General features: G+C 41.6%; 1 protein-coding gene across 3 annotated transcripts in view; it reads left to right on the top strand.

Annotated features, from left to right (window-relative positions):
- ABCC5 (ATP binding cassette subfamily C member 5) overlaps positions 1-16,390 on the top strand; it is a 44,422-nt gene extending 28,032 nt beyond the window's left edge. For all 3 annotated transcript variants that reach the window (XM_054074643.1, XM_054074641.1, XM_054074642.1), the window contains exons 15-30: positions 10-213; positions 856-999; positions 2,664-2,766; positions 3,461-3,645; positions 4,696-4,842; positions 5,204-5,333; positions 5,842-5,995; positions 6,142-6,270; positions 7,565-7,751; positions 8,744-8,833; positions 10,320-10,509; positions 11,256-11,415; positions 11,835-11,913; positions 12,803-12,916; positions 14,000-14,164; positions 14,841-16,390. In XM_054074643.1, the coding sequence (XP_053930618.1) occupies positions 10-213; positions 856-999; positions 2,664-2,766; positions 3,461-3,645; positions 4,696-4,842; positions 5,204-5,333; positions 5,842-5,995; positions 6,142-6,270; positions 7,565-7,751; positions 8,744-8,833; positions 10,320-10,509; positions 11,256-11,415; positions 11,835-11,913; positions 12,803-12,916; positions 14,000-14,164; positions 14,841-14,942 (2,283 nt within the window). In that variant the 3' untranslated portion in view covers positions 14,943-16,390. The remainder of the gene's footprint in view (positions 1-9; positions 214-855; positions 1,000-2,663; positions 2,767-3,460; positions 3,646-4,695; positions 4,843-5,203; positions 5,334-5,841; positions 5,996-6,141; positions 6,271-7,564; positions 7,752-8,743; positions 8,834-10,319; positions 10,510-11,255; positions 11,416-11,834; positions 11,914-12,802; positions 12,917-13,999; positions 14,165-14,840) is intronic.
- Positions 16,391-19,446: the final 3,056 nt, after the last annotated feature.

The raw sequence follows: 19,446 nt of genomic DNA, 5'->3' as shown, positions 1-19,446 counted from the left end.
TCTGTACAGATTGGTGAACGAGGGGCTAACCTGAGTGGAGGACAGCGTCAGAGAATCAGTCTGGCTCGAGCTCTGTACAGTGACAGAAGCATTTACATCCTTGATGATCCCCTTAGTGCCTTAGATGCTCATGTTGGAAATCACATTTTTAACAGTGCAATAAGGAAGCACCTGAAGTCAAAGACTGTCCTTTTTGTCACTCATCAGCTTCAGGTACTTCATCTCTCATACTTTCTTTCTTGGCCTTTCTTGAAATGCTGTTTAATCAGTTGGCTTCATGCTGGGAATTCCTATGCCCTGACCTGTTATAGCGTTACCCTGTCTGTCTGTAGGAGGCATGGTTTATGTTTACGAACTAGGTTTGCAAATACACACTGGGCATCACCTAATTCATTACTTGCTACCAATGCTGCTTGGTGTCTGGTCAGGATTGATAGCGGAAAATTTACCAGATACCTTGTTCAAAACTGCTTTTGCTGATGTACTATAAAGCAGGCTCATCACATCAGAAAACACTTAATTTGATGTCAGTAAATCAGAATTGATATATTCTGGGATTTTTTTGCCATTTTCTGTGCATAGAAATATTAATATTTAGTCCAACGGTGCTTGTGGTCTTTAAGTATCCTGAAATCTGTCTTCCATGACGTTGGTTTTGATAGAGCATAAAAACTGTATTTGTGTGCAGTGAGAGTAATCAGGATGTTCTAGTCAATGCAGAGCCTTTAAAAATCAGATGTCTGTTATATGGGAAGATGTGTATTGTGTGCAAATGTCTACTGAAAAGAATTATGTGGGAGTGTTTGATTATAGGACATAATGATAGAGATGTGTTCTTACTGCCATTTTCTGCAGTATCTTGTTGACTGTGATGAAGTGATCTTCATGAAAGAAGGCTGCATTACCGAGCGAGGAAGTCATGAGGAACTGATGAATTTAAATGGAGACTATGCAACAATTTTTAATAACCTACAGCTGGGAGAAACACCACATATTGAGGTACTTGTTTGTTTTTTCTAAAGCGCTCTGAGTGTTGACTTTGAGATGGACCAATGATCTGACCAATAGATTTCCTGTAGAATTATCTGTGCTTCATTAGCACTTTCTTTGCATTCACAGTAGGGAATGCAAAGTTGAGTGAACTCTGCCAATGAACTCATGAGTTGAACATGAAAGTAATGTCATCTCCTCTGGTGACACTCGGAGCTTGTTGTCTCTCTTACTGTACAACTTGCTGCTTAATATACCTCCAAATTAGAAAAGACCTGGACAAGCCTTTGGAAAAACTCTTAATGGTTTGTTACACTTTTTTCAAAGGGTGTGACTGAGGCACAGCAAAAGTGATGCAACTTGTCACAACTTAGATGTGACTGTTTTTGAAAATGTAGCTGAAACTGCTTTTTTTTGAGGGAGTTTTGAGGAAAGAAAGTGTTTCTTGACACTGCTTCTGTTCTGAAACAATGGCTGTAAATGCAGACTCAGATTTGTGCCCTAGTATTTTAGTTAGTAGAAAATGTAAATCTGGAAAATAAGAACCATTCAGTAGGACATGTAAGTACATCTTCAATTATTTCCTCCCTTTCTCCTGTTTGTTTTCTGAAGTTATTCTTTGGATAAGCAACTTTGCTGTTTTTTCTGTGACTTGTCTAAGTTCAATTTGCATTTTCTCTCAGCATTTTATTTTTTAAGAGATGAGAGGCTCCTTATTCACAAGTTGCAGAGTTTTTCAAAAGTTTCTGGATAAATAGCATTGTGATAAATATGCAGATGTAGCAGGTGTTTGAAATTTTCTTCTGGGAGATGTTAGTGAAAGAAGCAAAAGAATATAACGCATTTCTCTGCGTAACCTCTCTGAGGTATGAAGATTATAGTTTTCTTGTTTAATGTCAGTTAGTGTAAGATTCTCCAGTCTGCATGCTTGGCTGATCTTCACTGTCTCTCTGTAAATACAAGCTCATGGAAGAAGAGTTTGCATTCTCTGTGGGGTAAGAAGAAATGGATGGTGGAGTTAGATTCTCTGTGATTTGATGTGCGAGATGTTTCTTCTCACATAAAATGTGGAAGGATGACCCTAAGGATGGTATATAGGGTGGGGTTTCAATTAATGTGGACTGTCTCTGAAGAGGTAGTAACTTCCATTTGTGAGAAGATGGTTGGGTTTTGAACAACAGTTGTGTATGCAGTTCAGTGTGGACACTGGATTTCTGGAAGACCAAGTTAACCTGACTTTGTCCTTGAGACACTTCATGAAAGCTTTCCTGAGGGAAGTACTAGGGTGCTTGGGGTAAAAAAAGCCTCTTAATAAAATTGTGACTTATTTTTACAAGGGACAAAGGGGCTTTTATCTTTATCTTTATCTCAGTAGTAGGGGTGTCATTCCTCTACCATAAGTGTAAACTTGTGATGCCACTGATTTTGGAAATTAACCTTGCAAACTACCAGTACAAATTGGTAGTGGTTCAGGTTAATAGAGGGGGAGAACTTAATCCACCAGAATTAGCAATCATCCATAATAATGGCAAAGTTAATATTGCCCTTGATATGAATGCTAAGTTATTGAAAGCCTTTGTCCATAGGAGGCAGCTTATTAGAAGTTTGTATTCGGGTATGAAGATGTCAAAGCAATTTACTCTGATATGTTTAGTGTCATTGTTTTCCTGCAGATTAATATAAAGAAGAACACAAGCAGTTCACTGAAAAGACCACAGGATAAAAGTACCAAAACAGGGTCTGTGAAGAAGGAGAAAGTTGTAAAGAAGGAAGAGGGTAACTATGTAATCGCATTTCTGGCTTTATTTTATGCACCAAGAAGCTCAAAGCATGCACTTACAAAATGCATTATGAATGTATCTCTCAGGTTTTGAAAGCTTTCTGAACTCCTGGTCAGTCAGCGTCATTGACAGGACAGAGGAAGTGGGCAAAGAACATACATAAATTCATTAAAAATGGGTGCCTGCATAATGGTTTTAAGTTCAGTCAGGCTGTCACTGGTCAGATGCCATCAGCACAAGGAAGCTTGTACTATCCTGTCTTCTATAACACCTCTCCCTCCTGTCCCGAGAGGGCAGTGTGTGGTATTCAGAGTTGGAGGCAGGACACAGCATTTATGTGTGAAGAATTGGAAATTCTGACCTCAGTTTTGTGTTTTGTCTTTTTAATGTTATCTTTGAACTTCAGCAGCATTTGAAAAGCAGTGGTGAGGCCAATACCAGCCTAATATTTAGGTCTGTGCTGATTATGCTTTTTCAGACATACCGTGACATGAATGATTTTGCAGAGGAAATCTGACTTCTTGAAAAGCTGTTTGAACCATCGAGTTCTATTTATTAAGTAATGTCTTTGTGTCTGAAAGTGCTCTGTATGGTTTGAAAATTACTGTAACTTTATATGTGTTAAACTTACAGAAGTTTCGTGGAATGGCTTATTTTTCCTCATTCCCTCTTCCTCTTTTGTTTCACAGGCCAGTTGGTCCAGTTGGAAGAGAAAGGCAAAGGCTCTGTCCCCTGGTCTGTTTATGGTATCTACATTCAGGCAGCTGGAGGCCCCTTTGCATTCCTCGTCATCATGGCACTGTTTGTGTTGAATGTGGGCAGTACAGCTTTTAGCAACTGGTGGCTGAGTTTCTGGATCAAGCAAGGCAGTGGAGTAAGATAAAGAGCTTTTCTACTCTCATGTCTAACAGGCAAGGGGATTGCTCTCATAGACTAATTCCAAGAAGTCCTGTGAGACCAAATGATGCTTCCTAACTTAAGCAAGTTGTAAGGCCCTCCAGGAGGTGATATCACTAGAGAGATCATTTCCAAGAATGAGAGCGCTCCACTAATAAGATACATACAATACATCATGTGGTTTTATACTGCCCTCTTGTTCCTTGTCTTGGTAAGTCTAAGAAAAGGAAGTGAAAAGGTTAAAGGGGCCAACAAGCTGCAGGAAGAATTACTAATTTTAGTACTGGTTTTAATTTAAACACGTCCTTAAATCTAACTGGATAATCTTGTTAAAGCATATGGCTGTAAGTCAAATTACTTCTTTGATTTGCTTTGAAGACTGACCTGGAATGGTTTGGAACTTTTCCCACTCTAGAGACTTTAATTGCAAGTCTTGTTGTGTTTAAAAATTGAAATATAACTGTAAGAATTTTTTGTGGGGTAAGAAGAGAAAACTACTAACCTTAGAGAAGAAATAATGAAGTGCAGATGGCCAACAATATTAAGATAAGCAATGAAGTCTTTAGACATATTTAAAGATGGAAAACAAAAGAATGAGAATGTACAGTGTGGTAGTGAAAAATTTACTGTATACTAGGACAAAATAACTGTTTGATAAGACCAATGTACAAGATATGCAAGGTGAATATTGCTGTGTAATAGGAGTGGTGGCATGGAACTATCTGGCGGTGTTCAGAAGAACACAGGAAATGATAAGCATGAAATGGGCGATTAGGAACCAAATGAAGTTGGAGTTGTGGTAGTGTTTTCCAAATTATTGTAGGAAAAAGGCTAAGGGCTATAAATCTGCAAATCAAGTATCTCTGCTAGGGAAAACTTTCTGAAGTATTCAGAGATCATCGATGTATTTTATTTAATGTAGAACTATTAATTATGGCTGGAGGCAACACAAGACAGTTAAATTCTACCACGTGTAGTGTGTACAGGCTGAATTTTTAAATACACTGAAACCTTGAATTTTCCGCAGAACACGACTGTGACTTTGGGAAATGACACTGTCATAAGCAACAGTATGAAAGATAACCCCCACATGCATTACTATGCTGGCATCTATGCGCTCTCTATGGCGGTTATGTTGATTCTGAAGGCGGTTCGTGGTGTTGTCTTTGTAAAGGTTTGTGCCAATGCTGTTGCTTTTCTTATCCTCCCCTCCTCCTTCCTCCTAGTTCTGCATATTGCTGTCACTGTGGTTCTTTTGGTCACCTCCCAAGAGAGACTTTTGAACCAGAGGAAGTCAGATCACAAATTGTGAGGTTTCCTTAAGTCATCTCTTGGGGCTGCCCCATGCTTTCTCTTAAACATATGCCTGAATTAATAGCTTCCTCCCACTGCTTGGAAGCAAAGAATGCGAGGAAAAAAAAACTCTTATATTTGGAGAGGGAAAATGAGCAGAGTGTTTTGGTCCCCAGGGGAGGGGCAGTAGTGGGAAGGCAAACATCCTTTCATAACGCTGCTATGTTTTTTTGCACTGTCAGGGGACTCTCAGAGCATCCTCAAGGCTCCATGATGAGCTCTTCCGACGGATTCTGCGTAGCCCCATGAAGTTCTTTGACACTACACCCACTGGGCGGATTCTCAACAGGTTTTCCAAAGACATGGATGAAGGTATCTCATTATGCACTATAAATCCCACATTCAGACCTTGCAGTTAACTCCTTAATACTCTGCAGTCTCTTGCTGTTGGAGCCACCGTATCCTATATCTGTTGCCTAATTGAGTATTTGTAATAAAGCAGGAATTGGGATGTATCTGGGTTATGTTTTTTTGAAGGCAGATAATATCTGAAGTCTGTCTACTCACAGAGGAAACGTGCAGCTGCTTTTGTACCTACAGACTGCACATGGACTGTTAGTTAATGCAGGGGAAACCTTGAGTATCGGGGTGAAGCTGATGTGCAGCAAAGGTGGTTAATTAAGTCAGAGTTGCATCAGTGCTAGTTCTGCAAATGGGAGTAACTGGAAAGATTACTAGCATCTGAGAAGATAAAAGCAATGGTAATGAAAATATACTTAATTTGAGTAAGTCGATGATGCACAGCTGGACTGAATTGCTTTATCTAGGTTGGTTTAGCTTTCTGTACTCAAGATCTTCCTGTTTTCGCTCTCTCTTCCAGTTGATGTTCGTTTGCCATTTCAAGCAGAAATGTTTATCCAGAACGTCATCCTTGTGTTCTTCTGTGTGGGGGTGATTTCTGGGGTTTTCCCCTGGTTCCTGGTGGCAGTGGGGCCCCTCATTGTCCTGTTCACAGTTCTGCATGTTGTGTCTAGGTAAGTACATCTGCTGCTTTGTCCAAAAGTATGGATACTTTGACCTGTTAATAAGGACAGTGGGGTTCTTCCAGTGTATGTGCATCATCTAGTGGTTTGCATATGGTGGTTGTACACGTTGCTTAAAAGTACTTCTTTCCTTACAGAGTCTTTATTCGAGAGCTCAAACGTCTGGACAACATCACACAGTCTCCATTCCTATCTCATATTACATCTAGCATCCAGGGTCTCTCCACGATCCATGCCTACCACAAAGGACAGGAATTTCTGCACAGGTCAGTCTAGATGTCCATCTGAGAGTGGTGGAGCACAAAGCAGGTTGCATTAGGTTTATGTTCAGAAAGATTGGCCAATGGGGTCTATAGCTGATGGCACGCATTGACTCTAAGAGTGAAAGTTACTTTTTGGGGGAAAAACTGAGGGAGAACAGGAAGGAGAAGGGAAAGGGAAACTCCCCGGTACCCAACTGGGAAGAGCAGTGGTGGAGTGTCCCATGTGAATGCTCTCCCCTGGAGTTCTCTGCAGTGCAGCAGGTGAAGTGATAATGGTAAGAACAACTTTTTGGCTGTACTTTTTCCGTATTAGTCTATACTTCCTGCTGGTTATTTCTCCTGGTGATGTTAGCCTTGGTTAGAGTATGCTAACAAAACCTCTGTGTGCATATTGGTGAGCTGATCAGAACGTATAGTTGGGTTTTTGTTGAGTAGTTAAGTGATTGTTAGCCACCTTGTGCACTATGCTTGGTTTTCTCTTGCATAAACTAAAATCTGCAAAACAAATGATAGCAGAAAGTAGTAAAACATTTCTCATGTGAGTCATAGCTGCTTCCCATGAGATTCTGCCATAACCGTTTCAGGGTTGTGCAGGTGCAAGGTCATAAGACCAACAGCATGGGAGCACAAGGAGAATTGCTACAGAAGCTCTGGAACAACACTGCTGCAGCAGCTTAGGTGAAAGGTTTCAGAGGTGCAAAGAGCAGTCCCTTAGCATTGCTGGTGCTAAAGCACTAAGGCACTGCACGCACTGTGCAACAGTGATTTGTGCATAACTGAGCTGGATGATCAGAAAATCTAGTTACTGGCTTTGTGAATCTCAAGCATCTCCTGTTCAATGTATATTCTCAGCTCTGCAATGTCAGGATTGTAAATTAAGTGGCTATTGATGTGTTTTAATTAGTGTCACCACTCATGTTAAAACTTACTGTAACTTCACTTGTACACATGCGTATAAAATAACATTCTCTGCATATTCTGAAGATTGCTGCTTGTGCTGGTGGAGCGATTTGTAGCCGTTGTGGTGAAAGTGTGTGTAACGTTGCCGAGTTTTTCCCCAGTATAATTCATTGTTTTACACAGAAACTTGCTTATTTGACTTCTGAGAGTTTAAGTAGATATCTGGCATTATTCAGAAATGTTTGTAAACCCTGCTTTCATGTCCTAAGTCTGTCAGTGACAGATTGGTCTTCCCACCCTGAATTCTGACACTGAACAGTTTTAAGTGGCTGTGTAATTTTGTAGTATATCAGGCTCATGGAGGTCTACTGACCTTTCTTTCTTTACTTTGTTTCAGATATCAGGAGCTCCTAGATGACAATCAGGCACCATTTTACCTGTTCAGCTGTGCAATGCGCTGGCTAGCTGTACGGCTGGACATTATCAGCATCGCTCTTATCACAACCACTGGCCTTATGATTGTCTTAATGCATGGCCAGATTCCTCCTGCCTATGCTGGCCTGGCTATCTCATACGCTGTGCAGGTGAGTACATAAATGTACTGTATTACTTGATTTCTCATTTAATGTGGTTATCACTAATAAGTAACACAGCATTGAAAACTTCCCTTAGTGCACTAGAATGGAAAAAGGCACTTGTTACCCCTTTTGGTAATGGAGGGGAAAGCAGTTCAGAATCAGGACCTTTTGCTAGCAGTCAAATAAATTATGAGGAGCTAGGTGCTTAAGGCTATTGTTTTGGGAAGCTGCCTCTCATAACATGATGAAGTAGAAGCTGTTAGAGGCTCTTCATACGCTGTATATTGCAGTTTCCCTGGTTATTTCCAGAAACTAGATTGATGGCGCATCTAACATCTGCCAGACTGATGTCTTAATGTTTTGCTTGCAATATGTTGTCACGGTGAACAGTTAAGAGACTTCTGGGCTCAGAATACTTACTCTTAGAGCTGTTGTTTGGCCTTTTCTGCCTCCTTGTGGTTGTAAGGTGAAATTACAAAACTTAGTTGATATTTAAAGCTGTTGCTTGTGGAAAACCTCTCTAAACTAATGGTTTTACAAGCAACTAAAACATTATGGTTACTTCAAAATTAACCACTAACTAAAATTAACTTGCCTTGGGCACCCTAACTGTATGGTACGCAGTGCCAAGAGTACTTCTATCAAATATCATAAATCATAGAATCATTTAGGCCAGAAAAGACTGTAGAGAATGATGAGGTTTCCTCTCGGCCTCTTCTCCAGGCTAAACAACCCCAGTTCATTCAGCTGCTGCCCGTAAGGCTTGTGATCCAGAGCCTTCCTTTGCTGCCCTCCTCTGGACATACTCCAGCATCAATGTCTGTCTTGTATTGAGGGGCCCAAAACTGAACCCAGGATTCAAGGTGCTGCCTCACCAGTGTCAAGTACAGGGGGACAATACCCTCCCTTGTCCCACTGGCCACACTATCCATTAGATTTGTCTCTTAATTCAACAATAAATCACAGCTTTCTCACAGTCTTTTTTCCTATCACTCCAGTTAACAGGGTTATTCCAGTTTACGGTCAGACTTGCTTCAGAGACAGAAGCTCGCTTCACCTCGGTGGAGAGGATTGATCACTATATTAAGGTAGGACAATAGTAGATCCAACTGCCTGTTGTAGAATTTTTTTGTCACTTGTTATTTTGCTAATAAAAAGATTAGCAAGAGAAGGTCAAATTAAAAGAGAAGGTCAGCCATAGTCTCCCTTAGTACAGAATGTATATTTCTGATCTTGTAAACGCATTAATGCAGGTTCTGTAGTACTGCAGAGTGAGTTAGTTTTATGAAGCATGTATAGAAGCATTGGCAGGATGAATGGCATAAGAACTGGGAGGTAACTAAGCTTACAGGCATCACTTGCCTGGTGTCACTGAAGTTACATGAGAATGTCAAAAGTTTGCTGAAACTTTCAGTGGAGTTGAGTGTGAAAGGAGTAACTGGAGACTCAATACAATATTTTACAGGAAAACCCTGTGAAGGTTCTGTGTCTTACCAAGTCCCAGGGCTTTTTCACTATCAGCCCTGAGGCTGCTGTTGTGAGCACCAAGCTCAAAGAATTTGAGTACTATTGTAGCAGATAGCTAGTTCTCTCAAACCCTTGGAGTGTGATTAATCTGTCTCTAACTAGATGTTGCAGATATTCACAATTGATGTTCCCTATGGGATCTCTCCCTAGTTACTGTTGGAAATGGTTCTTTCCAGAGGGCAATTCATTACCTGTTCTAAGTGTTTATATCAGAATGAGAAAAATTACACTCCAGAAACGCTTGCTTCTTTGTAGGCACTATAAGGGAGTTGATGGGGCCTGGTTCGGTTGGAGATTATTTTCTATGTGTGTTAAGTTATGTGAGGTGAATCCCGTGGCAGGATTTCTGCCATTCTTTAAGGCTGCTTGTGCCAAACAGGGGAAAGTGACTTTGGCTTCCTTCTAAGTGTACTGTAAAGGCACACGTTTGGCTTTCAGTGGTTCTGCTTTCTTGTTTAATCTGTGAAATGCTTAATGAGGGACCTGTTAAGGGGCAGAGTGAAACAGTGAAAGTGAGCAAGCTGGAAGGGGCCCAACTGGCTCAGATTTAGTAGAACAGGGGAGAGTGAGGAAGAGAAGGAAGAGGGTAGCATTTGTGCAATGTGTTGTATGGGCGTTCTCTTCTGTGTCAGAATCAACAGAGGTGACCCTGGCAAGGCATAGCAAATGAGACACAAATTGAGCAGATTTTGCATTCAGAAGCACCCAGTGTTTGTAGTGCCACAAAACTCAGTACGATTGTGCTCATAAATAGGCCTAAAATAATTTTTGAATTCTATTGGTAAAAATAATTGTTCTGTAAAAGGACCAATGTCATTATTGAGGCAACAAGAGGGGAATAACAGTGTGGTCAATGTAACAAAGCAAACTTCTGAACCACCAGGCCCACATTCAGCCACACTGCTCTTCATAAAACTGCCATAAACTGATATGGAGCAGACCTGCAGGGGAGAAGTCCTGATGAAAGCTCTAACTGATAATTTTCCTTTCTGGTGTTTTGTTTACTGGAAACTGAACTTTGGTGTTTTTTTAATTTTTTTTTTAAAGACACTTTCCCTGGAAGCTCCTGCTCGAATTAAGAATAAAACTCCCCCTCTGGACTGGCCACAGGAAGGTGAAGTTGTTTTTGAAAATGCAGAGATGCGGTACCGAGAGAACCTCCCTCTAGTGCTTAAAAAAGTGTCTTTTACCATCAAACCGAAGGAAAAGATTGGCATTGTGGGAAGGACAGGCTCAGGTAAGGGAAAACATTAAGCAGAGTTAAATTACTACTTTTACAGAATGGGAGTGGAATAGAGTGGGGCAGTCGTGCTGGTTCTTCTGTTTTCTCTGTGTTTGGATAAATTGGTAATTGCACAGGAGTGGTCCAGCAGTCTGTCAGTGGTGGATTCTTTTCATGTACATACATAAACAGTATCCCTTAAACAATAAAAAGCAAGTTTCCATTTAAAGCAGAGAGAGAACCTATGATGCCTCAGCCAGTGCGCTCACGTTTAACACGCCAAGCCGCTTACCAGCACAGAATGCTGCCTACAACATGCTCATTGCAGCTTATTTGACTCTTTTGAAAGGTTTTTTTGTTCTGATGCTGCATCCAGGTTTGGCTCTAAGCTATCTCAGAATCTCTAAGTTATCTCCATAATGCAAAGAATCAACCCCCTTATTTGTGAGATGGCTGAAATCAACTCCAAAACACAGTTTGTAAATAAACAACTAATATTGCTTTATTGATTTCCATGGCAAGGTTTTGGTAGTGGGGATGAGGCAGTACAGGGATGGCTTCTGTGAAGAGAGATTAGGAGATGCCCCTACAGTTGCTTAGAAGTTTAAATGCTGAACCACAGCATTCACTAGCACTGTTTGCCAGAACTTTATGGCATTTTAAAATGCTTATCTTACACATGGACAGCTTTTAAAGTGTTTTCTCATCTCAAAGCTGCTTTGGCTCTGTAGAAATGAGTATTTTTTTTGTCTCCTTTTTAGGGAAGTCTTCCCTTGGAATGGCACTCTTTCGTCTCGTTGAACTGTCTGGAGGCTGCATTAAAATTGATGGAGTGAAAATAAATGACATTGGTTTGGCAGATCTTCGCAGCAAACTCTCAATAATTCCTCAGGAACCTGTGCTATTCAGTGGCACTGTGAGGTTAGTGAGACCATAAGAAAGCAAAGAAGGACTAAGCAAGCTATTGGCTTATACTAGAACTCAAGTAGGTGCCTGATGAGAAGTTCTCAGGCATCCTAGCTTCTGGTTTTGAAACAAAAAAAAGCACAGCTAAGTGATTTTAGTGGATCCAGTACAGAACTGGATGTTTTTGTCCTCTATGAAAGTCTTGCTTTCCCTTTAGATCTGACTGAAACTTTTGTATCTTTGTCTTCCATCTCCACTCTTCTGTTCTTTGGCTATTCTAACCTTTGTATGCTGGGCACATCTGTGTTCCTTGGCAAGGAAATTCTGTCAGTGGAAGGCTAAATTGAAATCATCTGTCTGGATGAATTAGCATGCTACTGTTTTTCCATTCATGCTGAATAAAAATCATGGTTGTCTTCTGCTTCCCTCTCCAGGTCAAACTTGGATCCTTTCAATCAGTACAGTGAGGAACAAATCTGGGATGCTTTGGAAAGGACCCACATGAAGGAGTGTGTAAGTGCTATGTGCCCTGTGAAATATGTTTGTTTTGGTTTCCACATCAATGTATTCTGTTAGTAGGTATTTCAGAGACCTTTAGATAAAGCTTTTTCTTTGTATTTTTTTTTCCCCTCACATTGTCTCTGCCTTTTTTTTCCTGATTTGGTCAGACTGACTTTTTTTTTTTCCTTGGAGAACATGCTGTATTTTGGCTGTGTCATTTTTTAGTATGTAGCGTAGTAGAGTGCTGCTCCACTGCATGCACTCCTCAGGTGTTAGAATATTTCAAGTGATATTTTACTGTATGTGCCTTAGGTGTGCATTCTGCATTTACATTTGTGAGTGTAAAGGTCAAACTGTATGTTTACTGAACTTAAAATCTGCCCTTTGTGAGGCCCTCTGCAGTCAGTCTGACTGCCATATCATTTCCAATTCTTTTCTTCCAAGTCAAGTGGCATGTGTGGCTATGGTGTGTAGGCTGCAGGAATTCCTGCAGGGACTAGGCTTACTCCTGGTGAGAAAGATTGTCAGAAGATCTGCATTCTTGTTGATTGTTTTTGTACATGGCACGCTTTTTTCCGAGAAATGAAATACTTTGTACTTAATTCATGCTAAGGTTGCCTACTGAGATGGTGCAGCTTTTAGCTTAGTCCTAGTGGTGTCCTCAGGACCTACCACTGGCTCACAGGTGTTTCAACCCGACTGAGTAGGTCTGATGTTCTATTGCTGTTCCAGCATTAGATGCTTGTTACTGATTTCCTCAGCAGAGACAGGGCAAGATGGACAGCAAAGTGGATATTTTGGAACATGGGCAAGATTTGTGGGAAGAGCAACAGTTTGTCTTATACAATGGAAATACAAGAAGTGTGCAGTGCTCTAAGATTTTTGCCTCTTTCTCGCGCAGGTTGCCCAGCTGCCTATGAAACTTGATTCAGAAGTGATGGAAAACGGGGAAAACTTTTCAGTTGGAGAGAGACAGTTACTGTGCATAGCTAGAGCTCTACTGCGTCGATGCAAGGTGAGCACAGGGATGAGGGAAGTAGCTGGAAATGACAAACTGATAGGATTGAGCCAGCCATTTTGTATACCAGATGCTCTCTATCTGTCAGAGGAATCACACCAACAATTAGTGTGATCCAGAGAGGTGTAGAGTTGGAACAACTAGGAAGGCATCTATAGCCAGCTGCCAGTTCCTGTAACATCCTGCCATTGGAAAGGTATAGCTCTTCAGAGTTAAAAATAGTGTGTCAGACTGGACTAATCACTTATTCAGTGACCTGCTACTGGTGAGCATCAGATTCTTTTCCTTCTTCCACCTTTTTGTGAATGTCAGCCAAGTAATTACCTTCTATATGGTGTTCCACTAAAACAGTGTCCAAGTGGAATTTGGGACCAAGCTGTGCCAACAAAGTTAAAGGTTTTTGCAGTATTGGAAGGCAAATAATAAATTAGAGTGAGAGAAGACTTTCAGATTGAGATCGACTGGGATTCTCATTTTAACATCTTTTTTTCTTAAACATCACACACCATAATATTTTAAGGTTCACTCTGCATCTGTTTTAAAGCCAGACTACTAAACAGAAGTTACTGCTCTCTCTGCAGTACCTGCACAAAACGAGGCTTGTTTAGCTTTGACAAGGCACCACTCCAAATCAGTTTGTCTGCATTTGAGAGGAAAGGTAATTCTTCCAGGCATAAGAAAGCTAGTAAGCCTAGCCAATATTGACTCATTCCAGAAGGAATGTCACCAGCAAGGATGTGTCAGATTAGTTGACCAGTAAACTTTGTATTTGAAATTTAGCTGCTGAATGTAAAGCTGAAAGTAGTGGAAACTTGAGACCCGAGTCAGAACCCGAACATCTCCTGGCTCTAGACAGTGGCCATAAAAATCAAGTGTGATACATAGGGTAGCTTTGTTGAAGATTACATAAAGCAAACTGAAAAGGTGCTTGTAAAAACTACCGTTGTGACCACAGGTCTGTAAGGATTGCCAGTTGTGATAAGTCTTGGTCACAGAAATTCTGCCCACTCTACCTATTTTTATATTCAGGGAGGGAAAGTGTTACTATGGGTAACAGCCAAGATTATGTGCTGCTTTCAGATTTTGATACTGGATGAAGCAACAGCTGCTATGGACACTGAGACAGACTTACTGATTCAGGAGACTATCAGAGAGGCATTTGCAGACTGTACTATGTTAACAATTGCTCATCGCCTGCATACAGTTCTGGGCTCTGATCGCATCATGGTGCTAACACAAGGACAGGTAAGCAGAAAGACTTCTGTGGCTGCAGTTCCTATGGCAGTCTGAAGGTGCCTTATGTATAGGGTGAACTGAAGGAACCAGCTAGAACTGAGGGGCGGAAAATCATCTGTGTTCCTTCACATCCTTGGAAATCATATTCCAGTAGAATCAGTCATTGCCTGACTGACAAGATCAAAGAGAGGAAAATTCCTTTTGGCCAAGAAAATACCACAGAGTAACAGTTTCTCTTTTAAAGTGTTTATGAACCTCCCTTTGCAGGGTATTTCTGAGATTGGACTCAGTGGCAGTTGCCCATTACTTTCCTGAAGCCCTGTGCTATCAAACAGGCATGTGGGAGATCATTTACCCACTTTTCAGGAGCCTTAAGCAGTTAAATCAAATGTAAGAGCATTTAGCAAGCCTCTTGAAGGCAGGTGAGACAAAACCCCATAGTATCTGCCTCTGTTTGCCAGAGCCACCAGAGGCTGCTTTCCCGCTGGATCCGTTCCAGTGTTTGAAGTAGTTCGAACCATCCCAGATTACAGTATGTATGTGCTTACTTTCTCTGCCAGTTGTCTCATATGAAGATCAACGCCATGTTTGGACTTCTTTATTACTATTTCACAAGTCCAAAGGGTGGGAATTAATTCTCTGCTGGATTTTACTGACACTTCACTTGCTTTGTTTGCTTTTCTAGGTAGTGGAATTCGACACGCCGTCTGCCCTTCTGGCCAATGAGAATTCACGCTTCTACGCTATGTTTGCTGCTGCAGAGAACAAGGTTGCTGTCAAGGGCTAAAATTCAGGGCAAAGTCACTTTAATTTTGGAGAGCTACACTCTGCCTGTGGCAGGCCAGCTCTTCTTCCTCCTCCAAGCAGATTATTGCCTTTTCATCTTTTAATTTTTAGCACAATGTGTCAAGCCAGAGATTTTAAAACAGTGTCAGAAGAATTCTTCATGTTTTTATTATTGTATTTATTCCATGATCATATTACTAATTTTTGTTCTTAAATGCACTCTACAGATGGCTCAGGGAGCCATAGTTATAAATGTATCAGAGGCCTATAATGAAGCTTTATACATGTAGCTATATCTATACATAATTCTGTATATAGCCTATATTTACAGTGGAAATGTAAGCTGTTTATTTTGTATTAAAATAAGCACTGTATTAATAACAGTGCATATTCTTTTCTATCATTTTTGTACAGTTTATGGTACCAGAGATCTGGCTTTGTTATCGGACTGTATCAGACACCATTTTGTCTTTTACAGTTGGTCTTTTCCTAGTGCCGGATTTTCTGTGTGTCTGAGTGGAAGTGAAGCTTTGCAATAGTGTCCTATATTGTCACATCTTTGTTGTCTAGCGCAGGGGAGAAGAGCTCTGTGATGTAACTCTATTGCATTGTAATTTATCAAAGCTATTTGGAGCATCACTAATGTTCACCATGGCAGCAGCTGCTGCTTCCCATGATGCTTTCCCAAAGCAGGGGTTTTAGTGATCTTCTGAGTGGGGAACCACTTCTGGGTCACGTTAAGGCCTCACATTTTCTCAGTGTCCTGATACAGTATTTCTTACTGTATCAGCAGGGTTTACTTCAATGCAAGCAAGCCCAAGCTCTTCCTGCTTCGCTGATCTAACACAACCAAAACCTAACTGTTTGTGGAATGATCTGTAACAAATTAATCATAAGGTTCAAATCATACCCCGTATGCTGGCGGGAAAGCCTTTTCAGGGTTGCTTCAGCTGACTGACTCCTTTATCTTGAAGCTGCTAACACTCCTTGGAGGTTTAGGTTTGCTTTCACTGGCATGGGTAACACTAACTCTTTGTTCTGCTCACTTATATTAAGGTTAAACAACATAAATATTACCTGTTTCTTTATTGCACACTTGTTAAGGAAACAGTCCCCCACCCCATGTCTTCTGGAACTTTAAACGGGTTCCTGTTGATCAGGATGTAACACTGGTGTAGGACGTGTTTTCTTACTGTAAAGAGACCTACCTCAGGTTACTAGGTCCCGCATAGTAGTATGTAGCCATGATCACTGTACACCATCCCTGTTTTACGGGACCTGTGGCCCGGGTGGGCATGGTCGCTCCTTTAATAGCTGTGACTTATTGAATGGTCAGCGTTGCATGTCTTTGTCAACTTGGACATTTTGTAGCCTTAGCATGTTTGCAAAATGTCTCATTGAGGCAGAAATCTGAAAAGTAAATAAAACTATTTTGGGTTTTGTAAATTTTATTGGCTTAAGTGGTTTGTTTTGGGCATATAAATCACTTCTCGCCTTTTTGAGCCTTGGGGGATGTTTTTTTTGCAGGCTGGTTTTTATTTCTTGTTTATGCACCACAGCCGGATCTTTCTTCCTTCAGAGTGGGAGTGTTTCTTTAAAAGTGTAGTGAGTAATTCTTGTGCCCTCCAGCATGAGGGTGGCTTGCAATATATGTGTTTATGTTGAGTAGTAGAGGGAGTAATAATTTATAGTGCAAGTATTCAAGCTAAGTAACAAGGGGGGAGGTTGGATGGAATCCAGAGGAACCTTCTTAGGCTCAGATTTTTCCACTTTCTTTATCTGCAAGTGTTACTGTTTGTAATGTGACATGACTTGGAAGTCGCAGCATTTCTAGCTACAAATATCACAGGCAAATCATGGCATCAGTAGAGCTTAGCCTGTAGCTTCAAGATAGCCCATAAAGCATCATTCGTTGTAGTTGTTCTTTAGTAACCCTTGTCCTGAGCAAGAGTTAACTGTCACAGATCTTGCCCCACTTGTAGGCCTGGAGCCAGGCTTACTCTATCAGGGACTTGCCACTGTTTTGCCCAGTGTTACTCAACTGGAGGAGCAGAGTGTCGTGATTAGGAAAGGGAGAAGTAATAGACCTCGCTCCAAAGACCACCCAGCTAAGTCGGGGATTCTTTTCTGATGAGAAACTTGAGGACAAAAAGAAACTAGGGGAGTGGCACAAGGCAGCAGAGGTGATAGGCCAAAAGGTAATGCCTTGCTTTGCCCCTAAAAGTAGGGGCAGATAGAATGTGAAGATGAGAGCAGAATACCTTAAAGGGAGAGGGAGAGAACATGAAATGCATCTGCCTATGACTGGCTAAAACAGCTCAGTTGGTTGTCATGTGCAACTTCCTCAAGGACAGGATTATTTTGTGCCTGGCAGAGCTGACCTTACCCATGAACCTCAGTATTTCCCTTGAAGAAAAAGGGGCTAACGTACCTCGTTCTTGAGTGCTGCTGGTTTCAGAGCATGGCTTCATTTTGCAGCTAAGGCTGAGCTAATGGCAGTCTGGGCCAAAGGGGAGCTACCCTGATCTTGTCCTCCTTCTTTTTCCAGGCTGGGAGTCTCTTTCACTTGCCTGATGCCACCACTGGCTCTTGCCTGGTCCAGCAGTGACCCATTTCAGAAAGCTAACTTGCAGGAAGGACACCTTCCAAAAGTGGGAATGCTGTACAAAGAAGGAGACAGGAAGGCACACCTGGAAGGGAGGTGAAGTGGGGCTGCTTTTTTCAGTAGGTGCTAACACTAGCAGAAGGAAACTGCACTTGGGATTCACTGCACCAAACTGCTGCCTCCCAGTTATGCTCTCCTAAAAATGGGAATGCTTCCCCACTGCTTCATTGAGCTGAAATAGCTGAACAGGGTGTCAAACCAAGGGCCTATGATGGAGCAGACAGTCACCTGTGGACAGCAGGGATTAGCTCCATCATTCTGTTAAACTGTACCTCCAGCATTGTCCCTTTGGATATTGAGACAGACTGCCAGAGGGAAGTGTTCCTTCTGCTGTAATCACTTGCCTACTTCCTTTGGCACTTGTTTCACAGACAATACAGAGGTATTGCTTCTTGCAGGAGTGGCAGTAATTTTTTAATTGGCTTTCGTCCTGAACCACAGGAGCAAGCTGAGGCTTGGCCCAGGGTCCTGTCACTGGAGTGGAAGGAAGAAACATCAATGTTTACGAAGGAGACTGAAATATCTTTCTCTTTGAAGCATTCTAGAACATGTTGATGATGACGGGAATTTTCAGGAATTGGATCGTGCTTTAGAACTTATAGTGTGACACCCCAGGGAAGACTTCCTCCTGTGAGGAGTGCAATAAGACTGTGCGATTGGGACAGAGGCTTTTCTTAAAGAGATCCTACACAAAACGGCATGGAGATAATGCATCCTTCTTAGTATATAGCAAAGGCTGTGGCCTAAGGCCTACAGGTGAGCAACTTCAAGAGAGATTTGCCCAAGGTAATTGGTTTGCCATATCATCCTTGGGAATTCCAGTTGCATCAGTTTTGCCTATTCTGTCCAAATACAGTGAGTGCAGCCAGTCCCAATTTGTTACTGTAGGTTTAAAGAATCATAGAATCACTAGGTTGGAGAGGACCCAGTAGATCATAGAGTCCAACCATTCCTAACACTCCCTAAACCTAAGACTCTTAGAAAGAATATGTTCCTGCTCATCTCTTCTGTCCAATGAGTGGAAATGTTGCATTTGCTTGGGACTTCAATCAAAATGCACGTGGGATTGTTCTAAACTTATCCATTGGAGTTAATGTGCAGTAGATTGGGGCGAGTCCAAAGTTAGGCCCTCCAGCTGTGCTAGTTTTGACACCTTCAGGAAACTGGTGAAGGTCAGATCCTGAGGATGCAATATTATCCCTAAATGAAAGCCAGAGGGAAATTAAGCAGTCTTAGTACCATGCTGGGAACAAAGTCTGAGCACAATTATTTCAAAAGGCAAATGTTATGGGTGAGAGAAGGTATTGGAAGGAAAGGATAAATGCAGAAAATCTGGTTTACAAAAGGAGAATGCAGAGAGAAAAGGTGGCAGGACAGAAAGTTTTGCTACAAGGGGATGGGGTGGAGACAAAATTGCTTCTTGAAGGTGGTTCAGAAGAAGATATGGTGAAGATGCAGGGTGGCTGTAATGCCCTGTTCAACTAAAGAGTTTTCCTGATGCTGCATTGTTAATTATGACTATAATTGCAGTGTGTGTGTGTGTTTTACTGTTACATAAGCAAGCACACAAAGGTTTTCTTTACAGTCACAGCATCACAGAATCACTAGGTTGGAAAGGACCCACTGGGTCTCGAGTCCAACCATTCCTAACACTCCCTAAACCATGCCCCTCAGCACCTCATCCACGAGTCCCTTAAACATCTCCAGGGAAGGTGACTCAAGCACCTCGCTGGGCAGCCTGTTCCAGTGCCCAATGACCCCTTCCATGAAAAAATTTTTCCTGGTGTCCAGCCTGAACCTCCCCTGGTGGAGCTTGAGGCCATTCCCCCTTGTCCTGTCC

The sequence above is a fragment of the Cuculus canorus genome, chromosome 9, assembly GCF_017976375.1.
Source record: "Cuculus canorus isolate bCucCan1 chromosome 9, bCucCan1.pri, whole genome shotgun sequence".
In the NCBI taxonomy this organism is placed as follows: domain Eukaryota; kingdom Metazoa; phylum Chordata; class Aves; order Cuculiformes; family Cuculidae; genus Cuculus; species Cuculus canorus.
This window is presented reverse-complemented; position numbering and strand designations above follow the sequence as displayed.